The 25,855-nt window shown below is 39.9% G+C and overlaps 2 protein-coding genes across 7 annotated transcripts in view; one reads left to right on the forward strand and one right to left on the reverse strand.

Moving 5' to 3' along the window:
* The window catches only part of Ano3 (anoctamin 3), a 352,737-nt gene that overhangs the window by 46,777 nt on the left and 280,105 nt on the right, over nt 1–25,855 (reverse strand). For all 3 annotated transcript variants that reach the window (XM_013147269.3, XM_003464998.5, XM_013147270.3), the window contains one exon: nt 23,295–23,355. In XM_013147269.3, the coding sequence (XP_013002723.2) occupies nt 23,295–23,355 (61 nt within the window). The remainder of the gene's footprint in view (nt 1–23,294; nt 23,356–25,855) is intronic.
* On the forward strand, nt 10,229–24,009 carry Muc15 (mucin 15, cell surface associated). 4 transcript variants are annotated; one of them, XM_063256766.1, is made up of 5 exons: nt 10,229–10,877; nt 17,581–18,266; nt 20,054–20,203; nt 21,615–21,800; nt 22,177–22,520. In XM_063256766.1, exons 2-4 carry the CDS (start codon nt 17,618–17,620, stop codon nt 21,773–21,775), a joined length of 960 nt encoding a protein of 319 aa, XP_063112836.1. In that variant the 5' UTR covers nt 10,229–10,877; nt 17,581–17,617; the 3' UTR covers nt 21,776–21,800; nt 22,177–22,520. The 4 variants fall into 4 exon arrangements, with proteins under 4 accessions (XP_063112836.1, XP_013002726.1, XP_013002727.1 ...); XM_013147272.3 differs by lacking the exon at nt 22,177–22,520 and adding an exon at nt 22,030–22,163; XM_013147273.3 differs by lacking the exon at nt 22,177–22,520 and adding an exon at nt 22,033–22,163.

The raw sequence follows: 25,855 nt of genomic DNA on the forward strand, positions 1-25,855 counted from the left end.
CCAGCATACGTGTCTCTGTCCCTTTGCAACTGTGCACTCTATTTATTTTTGCACCTGCCTCTCTGACTGAGGACACTCTTGGCTTCAGCTTTCAAAAAAATTCAAATATGCACACGTGGCATCTCACTGCCACACCGCTGTTGCTCATGTCAAAGTGAAGAGCCAGGGGGCAGACTCGAGGGTCGCGGGTGTGAAGGGCTTTGATGCTGCACTTGGTGCGTTTCTGTTATTTATTCTGATTTTACAGAAAGCAAGGCCCGAGGTGGTTTAAAGGCACCAGGACCTTGTCTGGAAACCCAAGAAAGCATTCACATTTTTCTTACATTTGTTACACTTGTTCCTATGCGTGATTTTTCCTAAGTTTCTTAAGCTCTTTTCTTCTTTTTACTGTTTGGCACACTGAACAGCTCAGTGTTTCTCAAATGGAAGTGAATTTTTGAACAGAATCCAATAGGTTGTGACCCTAACTGCTGGCTTCAGGCTGTCTTCATTACACCAGCTTTTCAAATTCTGCTTCATAGAAAGTTCCCTTAGATACGGGGGACAAAGAGTGTTTCCACCTATTTTTCATTTTTCATGTATGAATTTTATCTGTAAATTATTACTTAAAATATTTCAAAACCAGTTCACTATTGATTCCACAGGCATAGACCAGAAAGAGGCAGAGGGGAAAAAAAAAAAAAAAAGGAGGGGAGAAGGCAATTTCAAACACAGATGAATTTAAGTAGCCTGAAGATGGTGAACAAGAAGAAATTCCAGGTAGTGCTGCTGTGAGGAGAAAGCCTCACGGTCTTCTTAAAAGATAGTCCAGCTAGGACAAAAGTGACTCTGCGGAACAGCTGGGCGTCTGCCAGCACAGACAGCACCCACAAGCTACTGAAGCCCTCGCTCCTTTGCGCCCGGGTTAAGGCTCAGCGGCAGCTTCCAGTGGGATGTGCGCTCCGGTGCACTCTGCAGCGTCACTGTGCAAAGCCACCCACAAGGAGCCTATGTGCTACTTTGCTGGGCAGAAATGTAGTCAATGGCGTTCTTCCCCTGAGTAGCACAGATGTTGGTTTTTAGTACGAAAAGAGTATCCATAGGAGTGAAAGGGCAGACTGGGGACATTTGCTCAGAGCTGGACCTTCCATGGAAAGCCAGCTGGAACCGGTTAGTCTAGACTGGCTGGGTTGAGTGCATTTGGCTCAAGGACTTAAGAATCTTTAACTTTGCTTTCAATTTCTCTCCCCTTTTTATTTTCAAATATTAAAAGGAAAGAATGTGATAAAGTCAACATTACAATCTTCAGGACAGAAAATCTTCCCCAATTTCTGGAATTGCACTGGACAATTTTGCTCCTAGGTAAATTCATATAGAAATAAGGAGCTATACACAAACACTGTCACAGAGAATGAAATGTAGTGAGTTGGAGACCACCTGCAAAACCCTGTTCCCCTCCCACCAAAAGAAAGGAGGAGAGACAGCCCCACAACCCTAATGCCCTTACTGTAGACCCTTGACTTTGATGTGAGGGCCCTGAAGCTGGCACTTCATATTACTCGACCTAGCACTGGCATTTGTATATCAAATGGCATTTCAATAGCATGTGCTCAAAAGGAACGGATCCAATACTCTCACTCCAGTTACCGAAATGCTGGGGTGGGGCTATCCACAGGATTGAAACGTGCCGGCTTATTTTATTGGTACCAGGGATCGAACTCACGACTGCCTGCTTGCAAGGCAGGCGCTTATGCCGCTGAGCTAAATCCCCAGCCCCTAGCACACATTTCTTAAACAGGTAGTGAAATAGTAGGCATGAACAATGTCACCATCGGCAAGTAAGTGCTATTAAAACTTGGTGTTTCCCTCCCACATATATTTCTTCAACAGTGTATCTAGACCTACTATGTGTTGCTGATACTGAGAGGTGTAACCATACCTGTTAATGTAGAAAGGGAAATAAAAGCTGCCGTGGAGCTCCTCAAAGGCTTTGTCCTCCTCAGGAATCCTCTCCAGGACAGGAGCCTGTGTAATTTATGCTGGGGATAGCTGTGGTCTCCAGAAAACCTCTGCAGAACTCAGGTCCACATCCAAGTCTGAACATTAGGAAAGTTTGCATTTTCACCCTAAGAGCATCTTTCTGGAGCTGGATGCAGTACCTCACTTAGACTGTGCATGGCATACATGACTGCCAATCATCATACGAGAAATCAACTGCTTTCATAATAAACATGTTTATCAACTGAATAATAATCCACCTCAGAGCACTATCCTCTGAGGACAGTGCTATGGTACTGGCCAAAGAGTATGGATTAGAGTACGAAGGTTTTGGGTCTGACAGGTGCCCAAATTCTCAAAATTGTATGACCTTGGATATATTTAAAAAGCAAGGATGCACATGCATTTCTATAATTTAAATAAGAATCACAAATTGTCTTCATGGTGGACTGGAAGAGTCTAGGACTAGTTTGTAAGTGGTCTAATAATGTTCTACCACTTGAAGGGATTAATAAATTTTAATAAGCAGCTCTCCAATACTGCTGGTTGTTATACATAGGAAATTTCATAGACAGACTTTCTGGTTTTCACTGCAGGCATACTATATGATTTTGTGCTTCTTCACCCAAAATTCAATAGAAGCACAATTTTTCAGATAATAATTGATTTGTTTGCATTTATAACTTTGTTGTGTCTAAAAACCCTATGTCCCCATAGTCAGAATCTTTGAGTTGGCTTAATATTGGGTTGCAGACTGGTGCTAGGGGTTTTGATAGGTTACTGGAACCTTTTATCAAGGACGTTTAGCTTGGGCATAGTAAGGCGTATCTGTGTGTTTCATGGGCACTTTCTTGTGTTGCTCAACTATTCCCATGTAGGGATGGCATCTCAGAAAATTCTCCAGTGCATATGCTGATCCTCTCAGGTGATTTAAAAATGTTCTATGATGTCCAACACTGATAATGGGGGAGAAATTAGGTTTGGAATACATGGAGCTGTAAGCTATGGGGAACTTTAACATTTCAGCTCATGAATGACACTACTACGAATTTTTCCAAATCTATACCAATCTTAAACACGCATAATGCTATTGATAATGCATGAAGCTTAAACAAACTTTTCACAAACCACCAACAATAAAAAGAACGTTGAATGAACTACGCTAGAAACAGAAGCCTGAATTAGATTAGAAATAATCTCCATGAAATGTTTTTCCTAACACTGAATAATAAAGAAGAAATCAAGAAATTCAGATAATACAGGAACAAAAGCTCCACAGAGTTGTATCTGTTATTTTTCTGTATCTGCTTTTGTATGTTTGTTATTTTGATTCTTCTTAAAATTTGCACACTTGTGATTTTGCCCTTTTTTTTTTTTTTAACTTTTTTTGGCACTGGGTCTCCTTAGGATATTCAAGCTGATCTTCAACTCATGGCTTTGTGTGATCCTCCTGCCTCAGTCTCCCCTAACAATCACACACCCTGCACCGGGTTCCATTCCAACTATCTTCATGTGGAAACTTGTACTTGAATGTTTTAAATTCTTAAAGAAAGCTTTCACAACTGAGTAAAAGCTTCTCACAAATAAAATGGATTTAAAGACTATGTCTCTACTGCCCCTGGTGAAGTGTGCCCCATTCAGTCCTCACAACAGTTTCATATACAAGACATAATATAATTGCTACTTTACTGGCAATGATAGCAAAGCTGAGAAAAGGAGAAACTTACTCCAAATAAACCTGGCTCTGAAGCAAGGCTCTGTGTCTCCCGAGACAGTGTCCTAGTAGGTTAAAGTGCTTATTCAAGAGAAGAATCCACAGCACCAACAACTCTACATATCAGTCCAGGATTTTCTAGTTATCTGCTTTATTTTTAAAGACAACATTAATAAATTGTCTGAGTATTTCTAAAGGAATTAAAGTAAGTTATCCTTATCAATCTGCCACTTTTATTCCTCTCATGAGTTTAGCTGGGTTTTAACTTCACTTAGTAAATTAAGTTCGCATAAAATAGTTGATTGATAAATTAGTCATGGGTTAACCTGAGACTATACTCTACAATGAAATTAGGTTTTTAATGGAAAAGGAGTTGTATAATATTGATTTCATCATAGAGAGGAGTGGGCCAGTGCCCACTCAGGCTGCTCCTTTCCAGGTTTGTAGATCAGCAGGCATCCAGAGCCAGTGCACTCTTCATATTAGCGATATGCTCCATCCCCACATCCCATAGGCACCTCTCTCCTCCTCCTTCATTCACGAGGGGTCCATGGACAAAGGGACCTGTAAGCCTGCGGGCCAGCCCTCAGCCCTAGAATCTGATCCTCACGCTCCCAGGGAGCTGCTGACCAACTCCTCCCTTTACTAGCTCTTCACAGTGTCATCTTTTATTGGATGTCAATCACCGATCATGACTTTCCTATTCCTCACCTGACCGCAACCTGGGAATTCCCTCATCTCCCCTCTCCACGCAGCCCTCTCAGCGAGGTCTATTTGTCTCCCACCCCAGCTGGTGCTGGAGATGATGCGCCTTCCTTGCTGACATGAGAGCATTTTGGCACAGATTTCCTTCTTGCCCTATCAGTTCACACTTGCTGGTGTCTCTCCTTGTGGCAGTCCCCTACTCCCTGAGGACCTCTACTCAGCATCTCTGAAGACATTTTTTCAGCCTCAGTATCACTCTTGTCTCCTGAAGATGTTCACATTCATTAAAATATACAGAGATAACATTTCCCCCATCCTGGCTTCTCATTTCTTTGATCTTTATCTTCAAAGTTGCTTTTTTCTGCTTCACCCCATTCATGTACACCTACAAAGCACTTTTGATCAGTCATGGAATCTCCCACGAGCACTGATCAACACATCTATTCTTCTAGCTCACAGCCTATAAACTTCAACCCACACAATTTTCCTGTCCAGATTTTCATGCTCATGATCTTACAGCATGTGTCCTTCCCTCCCCTGCTTGCTCTCACTTCCTTCCGTATGTGGCTTGGTGGTCAGTCATCACACTAGACTCTGCCTCCTGTCTCCCTCTGTCATAAGCCCAAGGCTGGAATACAACCCCAGTGGAAGCCAGAGCTCCATTTCCCACAGTCCTCATGCTTATTAACACAGCTGGCAATACACAGCCATGTCCCATGGCCTGCTTAGCTTAAGTTAGTGCTTACACCCTTCAAGCTTGGCATGTGCGGCTTGCATGCTATTACACTTCCTCTCTTCTTTAATATCCAGCACCTACATTTCTATCACTTCTGGCCAAAATTTCACTCTCTATTTTGTCATTAAAAATCAAGAAATCAGAAGGAAATATTTCTTCAGTCCACCACTCTCCCCTTATCTCTGCCTGTATCCATCATTCTCTATGTCTGTAGTTTGAACCCACTGTGTGTAAGGTCAGAAATTCTTCTGAATGAGTCCCCATCTCAACAACTGTGAAAGGGAATTGCTCGTGGGACTGTATATGCATCCAAAATGCCCAAGAAATGTCTTCAACTGAAATGCAGTCAGCTTTAGGCCAACAAAGAGCCAACAAAAGAAGGAGTCTTCTGGAAAACAACCAAAAGAAGTGGGGTTTGCAGATATTTATGCTTAGTACATTCCCTTGTGTCTTGTTACTATTGTTAAACAGTTCTATGTGTTTATTCATCTGCTTTTCACTCACTTATTCACTCTTGCAAGGGCTGATGGAGCGTTTACTCTGCATCAGGTCTCAGCTCAGCACTAATGTAAAGTAAGTTTGAAAACATAAACAAACTTCTACTGTCCGAGCTGGTTTCTATGCAGGAACTGACAATCAGCACCGTGCTAAGACAGACACAGGGGTGGTGAAGGCAGCAGGAACTAGAGGAGAAAGAGCACAGCTGGGAGATAAAAAAGTCTAGAGAGGGGTTGCAGTTTCCAAGTGTGATTAGGGAAAGATGCCCTATAAAGGAAAAAGAATCTAAATAGAAGAACCCATCACTCAGTTCTCATTTCATAAATACTTTGGGCCCACTGTGATGCCAAGCTATAGACATGATGTAAAATAACACAATATACGATTCATACACTACATCAGATTAGTTTAAACTTTTTTCATGTTCAAGGTTCAATTTTTCCCGTCTCCAAACAGAAATCATCACATTTACCACTAATTGGACCTAAGTAGGTTGATGGCCAAAGCGCAAACATAACTTTATCTATCTTATCTCGCTGATTCCCCACTGGCAGGTAGGAGACCTGGCTCACTTTCCGTGTCGTACTGCGAAATCTTGGAAATGGGATGGTGCTTAGCCATGGCTAGGTGACCCAACTGGCAAAACCAAGACTTGGTAAGCAAACAGGCTGGGCTGTGTTGGTGCGTAACTCAGGAGCCAAGTGCTGGCCTGGCTTGCAGCCGGTCCTGGGTCTGATTCCCAGCATGAGAATAAGTAGGATTCTGTGGCTTGCTGGCCTGTGTTTGTGCTACCACGCACAAGCTTGCTGCAGAGAGTGCAGTCTGGAGAATCCACCCGGAGAGGAGTCCTACAGCTCTGACACCGGGTGACGATCCTACAGGGGACACCTGTGCCCCATGCCATTCTCCTAACCTGTGCCAGGGCACCCTTTCCGGGGAAGGGCACGCTGAAGAGAGCAGGAATTTGTAAGTAGTTCCATCACCTTTGGCAAACTCTATTTTTCTTAGGTCCAGAAGACAAGACGAAAATGCACAGTGAATCACTTATGTCAGCCCCTAAACAGTGCGCAGGAAAATACCCCCAATACAAACTCCTGAACCTCTCCATAGCTCAAAGCATACGAAGCATCATTTAGAAATTATTGAAAATTGCTATCTTATCACTCCAAACATAACAGATGCAGTAAATCAACAGTCTCCAAATTGTCTGGATAATGTTTTCTAGCTTTGAAAAATCTGCATCTTCTTGTACCTTCTGACAAAGGCATCAAACTTTTCCTTTTATATATATATGTTTAAATAGCTGTAAAACATGTAATTTCCAGCATGTATAAAAATGGGCATTTCAAAATATAATTTTAACACCAGTAAGTATACCTTCTCATATACCCTTTTAAATATTTCTTCAATAAATTTTATGTACTAAAAATTTTATTCTTTTCATTTTCTTTCAACTTGTATCTATTTCATTTCTGCCTTAGACTATCATCTTTGCAATTATATTTCAAAGTGAGTGATTATTATCTTGGCTTACTTCTTTGAAAAACAACCCCCCCCCCACTAAATATACACTTTTTAATTTCTGTAACAATTACGATCAAGAACTTACTTTAAGAACAACCTGGATAAGGTTCTCACCCAATTAATAACATAATTCATTTCAAATTCTAATAAATATGTTGATCATGCAATCCAAGATTTTATTAGCAATGTATCTCTGCAGGATATGAGTGAGGGTTTTGTTTTACAGTTGCTTTGGGCATCCATGGATACCTGTTATTTTTGAATACAGCAAGATAGGCTTTGTTTCAGCATCCATTTGATTTTAATCTTTTAGCAACAGTATTTTACTCACAAAACATTTTCTCATATATGTGTAAATAGGAATGCAACAGATGGTTATAGTAATGTTTACTTCTTTGAACTGTTGGCTGAATTCAGTGAGAAAAATCGATGAGAATCTGTCTCTTAAACCTAATGTTAGGAACTTGTCAGCTTTACAACTTTCCTAAGCTCAAAATTTACATAAGTATGCATGCAAGTATATACAATGTGCTGTCATCATTTACTTAAGGAAGACCATCATGCTAAAGTTTCCTTTGCACCAAAATAAAGCAGTTAACTTTTGCATTAAATTATGATGAAGTCTAGAAGCTTGTAATGCTATATGACCTAACAGGATAAAGATAAGCTTGTGTGTTAAACAACTACTAGTATTTATGGCAATGATTCTCCTAATTTCCTTCTGACAAAATATTTAAAGAAACTAAATGCTGCTGGCTCCAAACTAAAATTTCACCTATTTTAAATTATTTTATTTATAAAGGATATTATTGAAGTTCTCTCAAATAATATCACAATGTTGGAATCTCTTTTTTTTTTTTTTTTCTTTTGACATGGCTTTTCTCTAAAATAAACTGAAATCATCCTACCTCAGCCTTCCAGCATACTGAGTTTATTTTTTATCTATTTAGTACATGTGCACAGTATGTGATGATTACACTGAACGTGCATGAATTTGCATGTATACATAAGACATCTTAATTCTTTTCCATCCCTTCCCCTCTCTTCCTTCTCTGCTCTCTCCAACTCTTGTTCCCCTTCTGATCTGCAATAGCTCCATTTCCATTTTTCTCATCAATTCTTTTTTTTAATCACCATTAAGTGTATTTTATTATTAGTGAATTACTTATTTGTTGCTTAACGGTCTCATTGCTCTATGGGGAAGTAAAATCCTAACTCAATTTTGTACCCTGTTTCAAAACTTACAAACTGCTGTCTATACAAACCACATTCAGTGTGAGACACCTACATCAGGTATTTGACTCTTAAAAAATTCTACAAAAAGATGCTATATTGGATCTAGAACAAATTTTGTTTTGTCTTGTCTTGTGTTTTATTTCATTTGTGATGTTCGGGACCCTTGAGCAAGAGCCTTCCTCATGTGAAGCAATTTCTTTACCATTGAGATTCCCTTTCAGCCCTAGGACAGTGATTTTGATTTCTTTTTTGGTATGGGCCCAAACAATTTTCTGTTTCTGTTTTCAGATCCATCAGTAACAGGACTGTGTCTTTATGTTCTTAAGATAGAGATATTTTTCCCTCCCAGTATATAATGTAGTTTTTAAAGAGCACAAATTGCAAGAGCCAGACCAAAGTAAATGTAATTTTTAAAAAAAGTTATATAAGCATCACATAACTTTATATAATGCATCATTTCAGTTGGTTTGACTAATCAAATTACCAAGTAATCATCCCTTTTTTATTTGTTGCTAGTTAGTTACTCTGGAAGGACCTCTGATCACACCTACTACATGGTATATATTTAGAACTGCATCTTGATAAGACTCATTTATTTGGCAAAATACATTCCTTCTGAGCTCCAACTCAGGTGGCTTAGCCAAGGTTTCTGATTGCACCTAGGGACAACTGAGTCATTAAATTGATGCATGGCTTTTCTACAATGATTTTATTTCCAGATGGGCTCAGGACGGGGAAGGTAAACAGAGTTCTCATCAGCTGCTCCAGGTTGGGAGGTGGGTAAAGACGAGAAGGATTCTGAAGCCTCAGTCAAAGTCTCCCGGAAAGAAGGTCATGAGAGCTTAGTCTGGACTCTTGTGACAGTGTCCCTGGAGAGCTGTAGCAGAAGAGACTGGAATGTCCCCGCCTGCTACAGCTACAGTCCCTAACGCTAAGACTGCTCAGAGTAATGATAACCCCACACGCATTTAGAAAAATGCCCAGGACACAGTACATCCCATGGGTCTCAGTCATTTTCAGCTCTCCAAATACAGATAGAAAGATTTTCAAAGACTGTTCTTCGGTGGATTCTTTTCTTAGTAACTGGCTAATCTGAAAATAACCACATGAGTTCTACCCTATTGCTCAGCATTCAGTTGTTTGATTAAACTTAATTCACTTCTCTTCATAGCAGACAAGCCAATATGGTTTAAATGTCCCATAGGAATACTCCTTAGGATTCGTTTTAATTTATAATTGAAAGCTGAAGGGAACTTTGGGCCAACGAAAGTTTAAAACTATAGAATTACCTTGTTCTTTGCTGGGCCCAATGAACTGGGCAGACTGTTTGCATTTTGCTGCAAGCTTCTTAGCTCCTGCATTGTAGCTTAAGTTTCATTTTCTCTCCCAGCAAATGGAACTCTATCTCTTTGTACAGCAGAAACCAAGCATGCAACCCAGACATCCTGAGCTGAGCAGACCTTGGCGCCAGCTCCCAAATGTGGATGTGCAGCATCTCTCAGTTTCACTCTTTTCCCTTTCACAAGCTGGGAAAGGCAGTGGGGGAGCAAACCTGGCTGCTATTGATCTCTAGTATTTAGTCAAGCATTACTTGGCCACTTCTGAAACTCTCTAGCTTCTAACTTGAGAGTAAAAGCAAACGGAACACAGGATGGAAACTACTTCGCCAAAGGCTGCCAGGATTACTCAGGACCTCAGGGCCATTCTTAACCGCCTCCCCCAAATCCCCCACATGTTCCCGTTCCTGAGAGTCAGCCAGCAACCCGACCTGAGTCCTGGCAGTTTTCACTAAGGTTGTACTCCACAGTATTCTTAAGAGCCCAGCACTCACACACATCCACACACTTGGCACTGAGTGTGACTTACTCCAAAGCCGATTTCCATGCACTGAAAGCCAAACCTTCCCTCCTGACCCTCTGTACATTCTCCCCATTCAGGCTTTATGTGCACAATCAGGGCAACCAACTGCAAGAAGATCTGCTTATGGGTGCCATGGAGCTAGCTGGCTGAGAGCATGGTGCACAGCCCGTCTCCTCAGAGCTTTTTCACCTGTGGAGAAGAAACCTAGCATGTCTCAGAAATTCCTGATGCACGACAGGAGATTACCAAAACTTCCAGCCTGGGTTATGCTTGGGGGGAAGAAATAGACATCCTAGTTTTGGCACAGTTGTGAAGAACTAGCCTGCCTAAAAGTGCAAACAACCAACCTATGAACACTGGAGGGCTGGGTTTTTTTTCCCCTTTTTTGTTAAAGGCCTGAATGAGGTGATATTCTACTACTGCTTAGGCTGAGGAGCAGGTCTGTCTGGTTTCTGGGTGCTGTATTACACCAGCAAGACAGAGCCAGCCAGCCCCACCTAATTCGGTTTCTCTGGCACCCTCCCGCGCACAGTGACTCTCACACTTAACCCATTTATTTCTCTTATGAACCAACCGGGACAGCTGGGAGAGTTCAGTTCCCATCTACAAACACTGCCAGCCCTGAAGGTAAGTGTGTGTTTGGTGTGTCTGCTGGGTCAAAGTTCTCTCTCTCTCTCTCTCTCTCTCTCTCTCTCCTTAGCTACCAACAAGAATCAAAGCAGTCTCAAGCCTTAATAGAACGATCTGACAAGTAGCTACAGAGACCCTGGTAAAAACAGGTTGGCATTCCTTAGGTAACAGTCTTTTAAATAAGCATTTGTGCTGCTTAGTGAGTTAACTTTAAGAACCACTGCCAAAGTTGCTAGATGATAAAATTTGCAGACGAATTAAATGAACGCCTTATTTAAAATTTATGTGACCACCATATAGAATGTCCCTGAGTCAGGCTGTAAAAAGGTATCAAGCTGCTTGAAGTGGAAAGTGTTCACATGTACATTCAGTTCTGAATGTAATGTTTGGATCCTCAATCATGTGTTTAGGTTTAAAGCTTCTTATTTTAAGTATTAGAATATAATAGATTTCTTTTTTTTTTAAATATTCACTTCACATGAATTACATGGTTGTGTACTTCTCTTTCATGTTTTTTTTTTCCAATTAGGAAAACATTGTAAGCATAATTAGGTTTTCAGTATAAGAAGTGTTCAACTTTAACGCTCAACGGGAATTTAACTGCAGTAACTGAGTCAGTTACTGCAAAAGGTATCCATGAACAGAAGCTGTGGACACAGGCTCCTCTCGGTTTGTGAAAAGGCTCCTGTCACTAAAGTTTCGCTAATTTCTCATTTATCCACATCCACTGGATCCAGGGAGGCTCTTCCTACAGACTGTGAAACACCACAGACAACTGAAAACGTCAGGCTTGAGAACTCAGACTTAGAATCTGTCTTTGGAGGGATTCTTTTCGAGCCTGACACTCACCCACTAATGTTTTAAGTGCCGGTTTATGACTCAGAATTCCTAAGTCTGGGAGTGTGGCATTCTGGGGTTTTTCTTCCTGGATTTATGCATATCCCACTCTTTTAGTTAGAATGATATTCAGTGTTTTGAACTTTTTTTTTCCTGAAAGAAAACCATTCTTTCCTTCTTCCATTTCCCTTGTGTTTTTATTCAAAGAAAAGACAAATGATAGGCACGTTTCTCAGACTTCTTGGACTGTAATTTTTTCAAAATCCTTGTATTAGACACACAGTTTTAGAAACATAATTTCTGATGACTTCTCTTACCATGATTTTCTCAGGTAGAAAGAACAAAACACCAACCAAGATGGGAAAGGCCACTTAGAATAACTCTAAGGTTCAGACTCTCCCCGGGGTATCAATAAGGAAGACTAGGATTTCCATGGCAAACAACAACACAACACAACAAAACAAAACAGAAAACCCCCAGCGGTTTATCTTCATTTATAGCCTGTAATCTCTAGCAAGAAATGATCAAAAGTAATTGGAAGAAAGGATTTCACGAAGTCTACGCACTGGCCATTCCAATTACAGAAGTGTGCTTACATTATCTCTGATGTATAAGTGGACTGATATTTATTTGAAATCTCTCTTTTTGATATGACTTTGAATGACTATCATTTTCTTCTCTTTGCATGGCCAGATTACCTGCCAGGAATTCGAGCACTGCTAGTTCTCAGAGCTTGTTCTAAAATGGGTATCATTCAGTTACATCAGGGAGCATGGGCAGAATGGAGGCTTTTCTCATTTAAGAGGAAGCAGAATTACATCTCCAGGCAGGTTTGTTCCCTTATTGGCCAGCATCTGTTTTCCTCCCTCACCTTCTGTAACCCTCCACACAAAAGTAGGAATGTGAAACCACTTTCAGTGCCAATGCCAAAGAAAGCACAGAAAACAGTGACCACTTTCTGTGTAGAATTGTTCAAAAAGTGAAACACTCATTTTGAGAACCTATTTTAAAAGGTGTTCAACATTAAAAAGCAGCAGAAAATTTTTAATGTATACAAGAATGTTCAGTATCTATACTTTAGATTTTACAAAGTAGCTGGAAATTCTTTTTGAGCGATCTTTTTATGATAATTTTGTTTTTTAAAACCTTATTTTTTATTAGTACATATTTGTCACACATATCAGCCACATTCACCACAGGGAATTTGTACATGTACGTAATTCTGGAAGTGTCCTAGATTTCGGACCTTAATAGCTCTTGGTTCCTGTTAGACCTCCAGAATTCCTCTGGAGCTTACGCCCCCTAATTACCACCACTTAAGTACAGAAAGAGGCAAGAAACAGGAGGAAAACTGATGCCAACTGGTCCTCCTGACTCTCTCTCCCTCTAAAATTTCACTTTTCTTTCTTTCTGCCTTCTATCTGTATGCACAGGGCACCTGACAAAGGAAACTGGAAATTCAAACCTGCCCTTCATAATCCACCATAATTCCAGCTTTCTACAACACATACACAACGTTATTTTAATATCTCAACTCTAGAGAGGTTGTGAACCTGAAAAGAATGTGCAAAGACAAAACTAATGCATAGGTTTCATTTATGGCCCTTGGGGCGCTCTGAACCATCCTCGTAGCTTTTGGTGTTGGTAATGTTTCGTAGGATTCAGCGTAAGGTCACACTGACCAAGGTCACACATCACTTGGTCCTTGCCCCTACAAAATTTCAGAGCCACAGCTCTTGAATAGAAGATGGCTTCAGCTCATGGCTGCTCCTACCCAGTAAGAGGAAAGGTGCCTGAGAAAGGGGTGTAAATCAGGACAACCGGAATAAACCGGCTCTCACCCATGCCCTATCTACAGCTGCACTAATTTCTGAATCAATGTGCTCTGTCTTCTCCCTTGCCTGGCTTCCTCTGCTTTTCTCAGGAGGTAGCTTACAGGCAGTCAGAATGCTGGGCACCTTGGAGGAATAGGTACCCTAGGTTTTCACATGACAAACAGCGAGGGAGAGGAATGAGATCCCCTGTGTGTTCAGTGTTGCAGAAAGGTCAAGCAGGAATCAGAGAATTCACTTTGTTGCCTCTGGGTATGTGGATTCTTGTTACCCAAGGGCTGTGGCAAAGTAATGCCTCCTTCCTTATGTGACACTGTGGAGAGAAACCTAGAAGGACTATTATTTTCTTTTATCAATATTACTGTTTCGGAAAAGAAAATAAGCAAATGCCCAATTTAAGAGAAATCAAATCCAACTGCCCCAGAATCACAGAAAAAGAGTGGCTGAATATAACTCAGAAGCAGAGCCCTGGCAGGAGACAAAACAAAAGATGATCATGCTTGTGAAGAGCCCTGGAGTTGAGAGGAGAAGGAAGCCTCTGAAAAATCACACATCCCCACCCCTAAGCCACAGTGAGCTGCACGGTCCAGTCCGTGCGGTGCATGAGGTGGGGCATCAGCCTAAATGATCCCAGGTCCCGAGGACAGGCATGGGTGACTATATATATAAATGGCATGGTGACTGTGGCCACCGAGAAACCACCGAAACAGCTGGGATTTCCCAGTGTGGGGCTAGCGGGTATTTTGTTTATGTGTGAGATACTTAAGATAAAAAACCCTACATCACCAGGGTTCTGAAAAATGGTTATAACCTACTATTTGATGTGGTGAAATCTGGCGAGGCCATGCTTTAAAAAATGGTGGTGGTGGAGGGAGTTCTGAAAAGCCTCTGAGCTCTGAATTCCATACTGCTTTGCAACTTCTGTTACAAAACTGAGTGCAGTAGGCCTCTGTCCCCGTGGAATCTGTATTCATGGACTCATCCAAATACAGATTTAAAATAGTCAGGAAAAATTATAACTGTACTGAACAAACAGAGACTCATAATTCCCTGAATAATACAGAATATCAGTGTATTGCCTTGCATCAAGTATCACAAGAAGCTTGGAGATGATGTAAGGTACACGTAAGGGTATGCAGGTAGTAAATGCATACTAAGTAGTATGTACAGGAAAGGCTTGACCACCTGCTGACATGGGTCTCCTCAGATCTCAGTCTCCCAAGCAGGCCTAGGAAAGATGACACACACTAGCTTTAACATGTGGCCCGGACAAGCTCTAACTTCTTAATTTTACCCAATCTGTTATTTTGTGGACATACAGGATGGAGATTCATAAATAATGGTGCTATGAATAGGGTTGTATGTCTACCTACTTGCCTTGCAAGGAGACATCACTTCCATGATCAGAATGGAGTGTGGAATATATTTTATATTGCCAAAGCCTTTGCAATTCAAAGGTATGGGCTGCTTCCTAAAAGCTTTCCAAGAAACTATTATATGACGATGTATTAAGGGTGGAGTAGTGCTGAGCACTGAAGGACAGTCAGACTCTCCAGAGGCTGCTGAGGCCCTACTGGAAAGCCAGGCAGACTAAAAAGAGACAGGAAGATTTCCCGGTGGCTCTGACAAACAGCAAGCCATCTGGGACCTAAAGAGTAGCAGTCGTATCACCTTCTGCTTCTTGGGTCCACTGGTTTGAAAGGTTCTAGTGTGAAATAAGACCCCATTCACAGATGATCCAAGCAGTTCTCACCCTTTATGGTTTGAAGAGGAACAGTCTAACTTTAAAATTTTTGTTTTCTAGGGAAATGGTCTAAATTAATTTTTTAAATAAATTTTTGGTTAAAAGTACCTTCAATTTTTGCACAAAGCAGAACAGGCATTGAGAGATGCTGCTCATAAATTTCACTCATGGTGCTCTGACCCTCGGGGCTGGGGCCCACGTGCAAAACATGCACCATACAAACTACACTTCTTGTACCAGGAGGACAGGCAGCCAGGGGGTCTAGGCACCAAGTGAGCTGGTAGCCAAGGGAGACACAAGCATGCTGCAGAGCTTCCTCTTGGCCAGAGCTCATCAGAGCACTTCCTCCTGGCCCTCTTCCTCGGTTCTCAGAACTAGTCAGTGTGGCTGCTGTCATGATGACGAAGCAGCGGTTCATCACAGTGATCACTGTAACAGGTCTCTAATGACAGAAGCCAGAATTGTACTCTAAAAGCCAGAATTTGACCCTAAAAGTTGTCTCTGCATATCATGGCACTTTCACATGGAGGCAAAATGATGGGCGTGAATGCATAAAAAAGATGTGGTATTTTATGCAATGAATGGAGTATTGCTCAGCTATAAAGAAGGATGAACGTGAGGCTCTTGTACATAAATGGAGGCAACTGGAGACCACAGTCATAAGTGAAATAAATCAAAATCATATTTGTAAATATCATATTGTTTCCCTAGCGTAAAAAGAAAACCTGAAAGAGTAATAAGATCCAAAATGCACAATTGATATTATGATAATGAACGGGAAAGAAAGTGCTCAAAAGGAAACAACAGCTGGGATGGGGAAAGGAGAGAAGGAAGAAGGGAAAAGATTGCCTGTATACAGGTGCACATATATGTGGGTATGTTTATGCACACAAGATAGATGACTACACTAGTAATCTCTGTTAGTTCATCAGAAAGAACAGTTTGTGCTTTCATTGTTTGTTTGTTTGATCATCTTTGTCATGCCTAAATCTTGTAACCTGAACAACTACTTCTAAGGTAATGATATGCCATATAGATTAACTAGTGTTAATTTCCTACTAGTTTTTGAAATTCTGTATCATTTCTTTTGTTTTGTTTTTAAAATTAAAAAAAAATGATGAGCTCAGATTACAGTTCAGAACTGTGATTTTATACCCAGTTCTAACTTTGTGAGTTGTTCACATACACTGAGGTTCTTTATTTATCAAATAAAAGTGTAAGCATAATTAATATCCTAGAGTCTAAAAATCTTCCTAATTCTTCCCAATTGGGGTTAAATAGGAGGGCTTTGTGAAGTTAAAAAGTAATTATTAAAAAAGATATTACTTCTAAATCTGAATAACTCAAAAAATAGATACTAATAAAATGAGTTCCACACGGACAGATTTATACAAGTATGATCAGTAATGTCATTTTCAGAATTAACACTAAAAATAATTTAATAAAGAACACACACTCTTGAATGTGTTAAAGAAAACAGGAATATCTACATATCCTATATTTACAATGTTTTTAAAATTTATGTAAATGATTTTTGAAATAGTAATGTTTGGCTTAACACAGATTTCTATCATATTTCCCTAGAAGGAAAAAAAAATGTTATATAGAAAATAGAAAGAAATGTTACATAGATTATTATACAGGCACCAATTTAAGTACTTAATTCTTCCAAAATGCAACTATTTTTAGAATAAAGAATTAATCTATTCAGTAGATAACAGTATGCAGTGTGGCATCTATTGGGGACCTCCTTCTGAAGGTGGTGGCCAATGTTAAATTCCTTATTATCTTGTTTTGAAGTCCTGTATTATTTTCATTATTCTGTTGGGCTGGGTTTTATTCTGTTTTGTTTTATTTGATTTTGTTATATCTGATGGCATGAGCAGCTATTTCAAAGATAGTAAGACATGTAGCCATTTTGGATTTACTATAGTTTTGTTTTGAAGTCCTTTATTGCATTCATTGTTTTGTTTCTATTGGTTCTGTTCTGTTTGATTTTTACTATGTCTGAAGGTATCTGTAGCTCTTTTGAAGGCAACACGAGGCATTATGGTAACTATTGTTGATTTCCTATTATTTTGAAGTCCTACATCACTTACACTGGTTTGTTTTGATTGATTTTATTGTTTCATTTTCCTTGGTTTTATCTTCTTTAAAATAAAACTTAAAAAAGGACTTCGAGGCTTTCATCTCTACATTGTCTGTAAATTTTTCTCTCTTTAAAAATGTAGATACATAGAAAACTCAGAATACTTGGCTTAATAATTTGAACGATTATTTCTTTCAGATTCCTCTTAATAGAGTCAATAGCGAGGAAGGCTACAATGTTGACTTTAGCCCAGATTGTGCTGACTTCAACTCTGTTTATTTCACTGCCCTTTGAGAGCCATGAGACAGAAAATCTAGAAAAAAACACAACACAAAGCACTGCAGGAATTCGAAAGACAAAGGCACAGACACTTGTTTTGGGAACAGAAGCAAAGGCAAACCCAGACCATGGAAACAGAACTGTCTCCATCCCCAGGGCGACTGCATCTGACACAGCAGCTTCCTCCAGGAATCTGACAAGAGGTGCCTTTACTGCGGCTGTAAGACCCACAGCCGCGTTTTCCACAAGCCCTCCTTTGTTTCACGGCTTTGTCTCCAAATTGCCTCTGAACTCATCCCTAGCGGAGAAAAATCTTTTGCCAGTCTCAGCACACCCCAATTCTACCTGGACGGCATCACTGGATAACCTCAGCTGGTCTCTGGACAACCACACAGTGTACATTCCTGACAACAGCTCGGCTGGCATCAGTGTCCTCCCGCCGGTGCCCGCCGCTAACCAACCTGCGACCCCCATGACAATAGAGCCAACTGGGTGGCTCACCGCAGACGGCGACACCTTCCCTGATGTTACTGTAACTCTACAACCCACCTTAAGATTCACCAATAATTCAAAAGTCTTTCCAAGTACCTCTGGGCCCCAGAAAGGTACATATGAATGAATTTAACTTGCCTTTTACCTGGAATTGAATCTCCAAGAAAGTGAGAGATTAAATCTAAGGATTGTGTCATTCTAGAAAAATAATGAGGAGGCAGGAGGATAGGTGATTCTTACTGGTTTGGAAAGGAGTCATTAAATTTACTGGAAATAATGAAGTACTTTCAAGGCTTAATTGGGCATATGCTAAGCATTATCATAGATTGTGAAGTGACTCTGGGAAAAAATGAGAGGGAAAAATCATAAAGATGGGAACCGGGTCCCTGTACAGAACTGGAATCATTAGGCAACGATTTTTGCTGAATCTTAGGCAATCTAGAATTTCTTATGTTTATAGAACTACTACGAAGATGAACTTTAAAATTACATATAGGAATTTTCAAACACTAAACGAATGAATTTATAAATTATCTGACACCACAAAACAATAATAGAATACTGCTATTAAAAAGATATTTGGGCATTCTTGAGGAAAACCCTCCTTAACTTTTAGTTTAAAACCTAGCGAAAATCAATTAAGTGGAATTTAACTGTATCATAAATTTATTATGTAGACACTGAAATGTTTCACTTGAGGTCTATGTCAAACTTTGAACCCTAAAATGAGAAAGATATTCAAGTTTAGTAATTCATTCCTTATGCTTTATTTTGTAAACTATTTGTAGCTATTTTGTAAGTTTTGTATACTTGAAATGTTTTTTTTTTTTAAATGACCATCTTCTTTTTTTTTTTCAGGAATTTACTGCCCTCCAAAGCATACATCTAGCAAATACATTAAATTAGTAAAAACTCAATCAGAAACACTAATTACTTCTTGAATGTTACTCTTTGCATATAGGGAATGGTTTAATTTCTCATAGTGCTAAAACCAACATATTCCATACTTTTTTTTAGTTATAATTTTTACAATCCTGTCATTGTATATACTGTGCTATTCCACTAAAAAGAATTTTAAAAGTTGTCTTCTCTCACTTGTACAACCAATTGAAATATTTAGACAGATAAATAGAATATTGTTTACTCTCATCACCACTTTTTATCCAAAAAAGTTGTTAAGTTTGCTTTTCTTTCATGGTTAACAATTTCATCTATGCCAACATGATTGACTTTCTTTGGGTTTCATACAGACTCAGAGACCCCCAAAGAATCCTATTTATCTGAATATGAGTTCAAAGAGCATCAGGTAGCCTTTTGATAGGGACTCAGTAAGAAACAAAGTAACATCTGAGCCCCCAAGGCTCCCATCTCGGTATGCAGGGGAGTGTGGGCACCTTACCTCAGGCCTCTGCTTTGTCTCGTTTCAGTATTTAGAAGTATCCTATATCACACATATTGCTCTTTGCATGCAGTGGTTTTTACTGGAAAGTCTGTAGATTTATTTTTTATTGCCCTTACTAGCCTTTAAATCTTGAATTAAACTTTTTAATCTTGAAGCAAACTCAAAGTTCATTTTATCCATGTTATGTTCTATCAGCCATTTAGGGTTTATGGAAAACATGGAGTAGAGCAACCAATGCTGGAAGTAGATGTGAACAGTGAATACCACTGGCCTTTCGGAGCTGGTGCTGGAACAGTTAGCAGTTATAAAGCCAGGACTGAGATGCATTTCAGTGAAACGACAAGCAGCCATGTGTGCCATGTGTGTGCGGGTGTCACATACACCCAAATCCACTGCTGCTGTTACCTGAACCACCTTTGGTACCTAACTACACGTACTCCACTGTGTTCTTTAACAGTTATTTTCTGTGTCCTAACTGTAACTGTACGTGTCTTCCAGAGAACAGAAATACTGGAGTGGTGTTCGGGGCCATTTTAGGGACTATTCTGGGTGTTTCCTTGCTCAGTCTCATCGGCTACTTGCTGTGTGGAAAGAGGAAGACAGATTCATTTTCCCATCGACGCCTTTATGATGACAGAAATGAACCAGGTAAGGACTATTTCAGACCCTCACTAGACAGTGCGACTTTAATTAACAGAGAATCGGGTGCTAAGATGGGATTCAAGAATTCGTATTAACCAAAACAAAACAAAACAAAACCCAAAAAACAAAAAATTCTACAGGCTTACTAAGGTAACTAGGAGCTGTGAGTGAACATTTAAAACTACTGTACTCATAAGTGTTACTAGTTGCACCCAAGTTAGTTTCAAACTGCAATGCCAGCATTCTTTGCCATGGCAATATTCCTTGCAGCAGTAATATGAGCAATGAGTATTTAAGGTAGAGGCCAGTGAGAGTGTGCACACACCACCTCCCTCCTTGCATAGCCTTAGTCAGCCTCTTAATCTACCCAGGAGCTAAAAGAGGCGCATTTGTACAAATGAAATGATAGTGTATCTGAATTCAGAAGACTTCCTCTCGTATGGTAGAAAAGACCACCTAGAATATCTATATGTGATAAATGTGTATGTTAACAATAAAGCTAGAGAAGCATGAAGTTGTGAGTTTGATCCTTGGTACCAGAAAAAAAAAATCTAGAGGTTTGATTTGTGGTAAAATACTTCTTTTATAGGTTAGGGAAAAATGTTTTCTTCTTTGCATCAGGAATATTCCCACCAATAACAACTACGTAACTGTCCACATTGAATGCCGTGGATAGAGAAAGTCTCGTTGAAGTTAGATTACTACTCTAACTGGATTATTAGTGACTGTGTGTGATAATCTAAGGTATCTAGGGCAAGGACAGAGTTCCTTTGAACATGAATTCATGCTAATTAAGAAAATAATTACTTAGTTGTTAACAAATTTAAAACATTGAGAAAATATGAATAAAACTTGCATATAACTTGACCCTATCAGCATATAATATACATATAACTATCAGCATTTAACTTGAATCTATCAGAAGAACATAGATATTCTTCCTTCTCTCTCTAAAACAGCTTCACAATCAGGATTTAAGATAACTGGCAAAATAATGACCATAGGTTTTAATGTCCTTGGCTTTCAAATAATAATTTTTATACTGGAAGTAGAAAATTCAGAACATGTTAACAAGTTTCTGGAAACCACAAGATTAAAAGATCAAGAAGAGAAATATTGGTACATTTTGATACAAAGGATTGGTAAATGTATGGAATGATCTCTAGTCCCTTTATTTTGCATCTTCCAGCTATCAAATCTAGGAAGTAACACTGTCCCTCGGTCATAGAAGTAAATTTAGCTTGAAACTATCTAATTCGACATTTCTAACATAAGATCCGAAAAGCCCTCAGAAAGGTTTTCCCTATGTCCTCATCTCTGACAATCCTATAATCTGGTTATATAAGCAGGCATCCAAGTGTGCATTTTTCAGATTATCACTATGAAACAATCCTGTTTATTTTATGTCACTCTTTAGTTCTGCGATTAGACAACACACCAGAACCGTATGATGGGGGTTTTGGGGGCCCTAGTTTCTATAACCCATCTGTGAATGACTGTTCGATGTCAGAAGGCCCAGAAAGCACACGGGATGGCATCCCCATGGACGACATTCCTCCCCTCCGCACTGCAGTGTAAAGCAGCCCTGCAGAGGCTTCCCACGGTAAGTAAGTGACCATCTGTCCTGGTAACATGCCACTCTCTCACCTCCCAAGACACTGTGCAAGGTCATGGTCACATGGATTGTGCGAAAAGACCCCCGAGAGCCTCACACGTGTAGCAGAAACACGGCCGGGAAATGACCTTCTAAAGCTTCCCTGTGCTGGATACTTAGCCAGGCTGAAGCCTTGCTCCAAAGATGCAGTTCACACTCTGTCCTGCTTTTCTCTCAGCAGGGAATATTTGAAGAATGAGATAAAAGGCATCAACATGACAGCAATGACTGATAATTTAATCATAAAAATCTTGCAACGAAAACAGTGAACCTAAACTGCATTTTCACTTTTTTTTTTTTTTTTTTTTTTTTTTTTTTGAGACAGGGTCTCGCCATGTAGTGTACACTGGCTTTGAACTCGCTTGTGTAACCCAAGCTGGCCTTGATTTCACAACAGTCCTACTGCCTCAGCCTCCCAAGTGCTGGCATTACAGAAATTCCTAACTACGCTCCATTATACCTGTTTTGAGCAAAAAATTCATGCAGTAGACCCTACCTTGTTCCATCTGCACTCTTTTGGCCATAAATTAAGATTAGAAATATTGGGGGAAATTGTGAGAGTGATCTTCAAAAAATAAAATTTCATTTAAAGCTAGAAGGAACATATGGCTCAAAGTTTTTGTTCCTGGGAAACTAGGCCATAGGACTGAGAGCTGTGTGCATTGCATTACATTTTGTTTCTCTGTTCTCAGTACACACATGGTCACTCTGACAATGACTGCGTTCAATAGATCCATGCCAGAAGCCCTGACCCTCACCAGGAAAGTGACGCCTTCCTCAGAAGTCTCCAAGCTGAAGAACTCCAACTTGGCTAAATATGTTTAAATTTCAGTTAACTGAATCCTTTAAAATTCATTGAGAAACACACTGAAAATCAGCCAGAGAATACACTCAGAATGTAACCTGCACAGTTGTAAGTTGTTCGGAACAGGATTTATTCCATATGAGACATTACTGTTCAATCATACACAGAATAGATCCTGCATCTTTAAATACATGAAGCATAAGGAGACAAAAGAGTGCAAACATTAAACAACGAAAAACCTTCCATCATTATTTTCATAAGTAATAATATAAAGAGCTTAATATGGATTTGGCTGTTTCAGTTTGTCACACGATTTTGTCAGCAAGGAAAAGCACTTCAAAGGGCAGAGAGATCGAGGCTGTATGGTTAGAAGGCTAGACAAAGATTAAATCCCCAAAGAAGCAGCAAAGGGATGCAGAGGCAAACAAAGCCAGGGCCAGCCTTTAAAAGCTGAAACCAGAGAAAGTAAAAACCAATACTGCTGAGCTGCCTCATGATGCATGTGCGTGTGTGTGCGTCTGTGCCTGTGTGCATGCGTGTGTGTGCGTGCATGCATGCATGTGTGTGTGCGCATGTGTAGAAACACAGCAACGGCCTTAGAAGATGAGAGCTAGAATACAATGAGAGAACGTACTTACCCCATATTGCCATAAAAATAGCAAAGAAGACTGTCCCTCCATTGTCAAACAAGTACGTCACCTTAATGGAAAACAACAAACAAAATCAATCATTTTACTGACTGTAACAATCCAGTGATAGCTTTTGAATTTAGGCACCATGGCTTCTGCCCCATGAAATCACAATACTTTAAGGTTTATAAGATCCTGCATCTACTTTCTGTGATTTTCTCGTGGGGAGAAATGATGAAACAACTTTTACTTAACTTCTCTTCCCTGATTCTCCTTTTCTCCCACTTTCACTTTTGCCTAGCAGTTTATCTAGCAGTCTGAGGACATACTTGTGGGTCACAGTAATATAAACCACAATATGGGATGTAAGAAGTTGGCTTTTCAAGTAAGGTATGCTAATGGCTTCTCCTCTCAGCAAAACATTTGTGAATGGGGAATTTTTAAATTGCAGAATTGACTTGCAAGCCAGCACTTCCAATGAGAAGGCTGTGACCCTTCTCTTAATATTTCTCAGCAAGTTCCATGCATCTAATAGTGGCTTGTAAAATATAAAGATTCTCATCTTAAATTGTTTTCAGAAGTTTCAAAAATCATTGGACATATATGTTACTGTCAACATGTTTTAAATCAGATATTACCCAAAGCTGCATAAAGAACAATGTAGTGATGCATTTTCAGAGTTGCAAGGATTGTTTAATTTTAATAAAGTTCAGACATAACAGAATTGAAATTACCTCTGTTGGTTTTATTTTCAGAATGCTATTACCGTACTTGCAAATTAGAGAGTGAAATTAAACCAATGCAGCCAAGAACAGAAATGTTTGGCATGCACCCAAACAGTATGGAAACTACAGTTGTCCCCTCACCCCAGACAGATGCACTCCAAGACCACCGTGAACACCAGCAACTGCAGAGAACACAATGTGTCTTTTTCCTACACACAATAGCTATGAAGAAGCTGAATATGTGAGATAGACACATGAGATTAACAACAAAGTTAATAATAAAGTAGAACAGTTGTAAAAATCAAGTAGAACAGTAATAAAGTAGAACAACTGTATGATGTGGTACAAACCTCAGTACATCTTATGGTGTTATACTCACCCTTCTTGTGATAAGATGCAATGATACCGAGTCTACCTGACCACAAGAAATGAAATATGTGCCGTGGGCCTTGTGAGTAGGATTGGCTCACAACCAATCCTAGTAGGTCCCAGTTTAAACACAAGGATGGTGATAGAGCTACCGAGATCTGATAACTGAGATGACTACTGTGTGACAAATGGGCAGGTAGCATATAACACATGGATACACGGGGCCAAGGATGGTCACGTTCTTGGCTGCACAGAGTGGTACTGCACGAGCCTTCAATATATTATTCAATATGGCATAAAATTTAGAATTTATGAATTGTTTACTTCTGGAAATTTCCATTTGAGAGCACAGTTGATTACAGGAAAGGGAAATATGGAAAATATTATTCCATGTAAGTTGAGAGTTTGGGGGGTACTCTGTAGAGTAAATGGGGTAGCATCTTCAAAGGCAGGTGAGGTGGATTTTGGACTGCAAAGCATTATTATATGGGAAATTGGAGTAGAATGGAGTCCTCTGTGCAGGGTCTGAAGTGTGCTCAAAGAAGGCATTTAAACAATATTAGGAGTTTTTTAATTGTCAGGTTCTAGGACACACCACAAAACAATGGGCAAGACAAGAAATGTAGGATATATTTTTCTGCATTGTAGCATGTATAAAAATACCAGCATAAAAAAGGTCTGCTCCTTTGAGAGGCTTTTAACAGGTATAAAACATTCCATGTGGCTCTAACTCTCTGACTGTGTAGGCTTCTAAAATTCTCAGAAGCGGTGGTTTTCAGATCAATCATTATCATGCATTATGCACAGGAGAGAAAAGAACTGTGCAGAAATTCTCCTATAGGATTCAAAAAATCACACGCTGTGGGGGAACCCAGGCCTTGTTTCCAGGGGCATCCTGCAGAGATGCTCACAGCTTTGGAGCAGCTGAACAGCTGTGTGGTTCTCTTAGAAGCAAGGGCTCATGTGGGGACCCTTGGAGGGTGCTGGAACAAGGACTCCACACACGCAAGCTTAAAGGTCACTGAGAATGACGGTTCTTGCCTGCTTCAGAAATAGCCTTCCGTGCAGAAAAGTGGTGAATAAAACACCACGGTTTGATGTGTTTTATGCAGTATTTTATTCCTTTAAAACAATTTCCATTTTTTTTTCTTGGCTAGGTTCATTTTCAAATTTTTCCAACATTTAACTCCATCGGTTTAGACCTTATGCTTTTAACACATGTCCATGTGATACAGAGAGTATCTGTGTGATCTTCATGTAACAGGAGATGACAGACACAGAAGAGAAGATGAAACCAGAAGGGAGGCTAAGGCAGCTTCGGAATTTGCCTTGAGGAGATGCCCAGTAATTCTGTGTTGGGACGGCTGGTCTGCTATGCATGGGATTCTGGGTATTATGAGAATAGGGACTGCTGGCAGAGAGAGCAGGCAAGTTAGAAACCCATGATTCCGGGGTGAGCTCCAGCAGGCTCTGTGG

This window comes from Cavia porcellus, unplaced genomic scaffold, assembly GCF_034190915.1.
Source record: "Cavia porcellus strain 051 isolate PalLab524CR breed Dunkin Hartley unplaced genomic scaffold, mCavPor4.1 scaffold_9, whole genome shotgun sequence".
Classification (NCBI taxonomy): domain Eukaryota; kingdom Metazoa; phylum Chordata; class Mammalia; order Rodentia; family Caviidae; genus Cavia; species Cavia porcellus.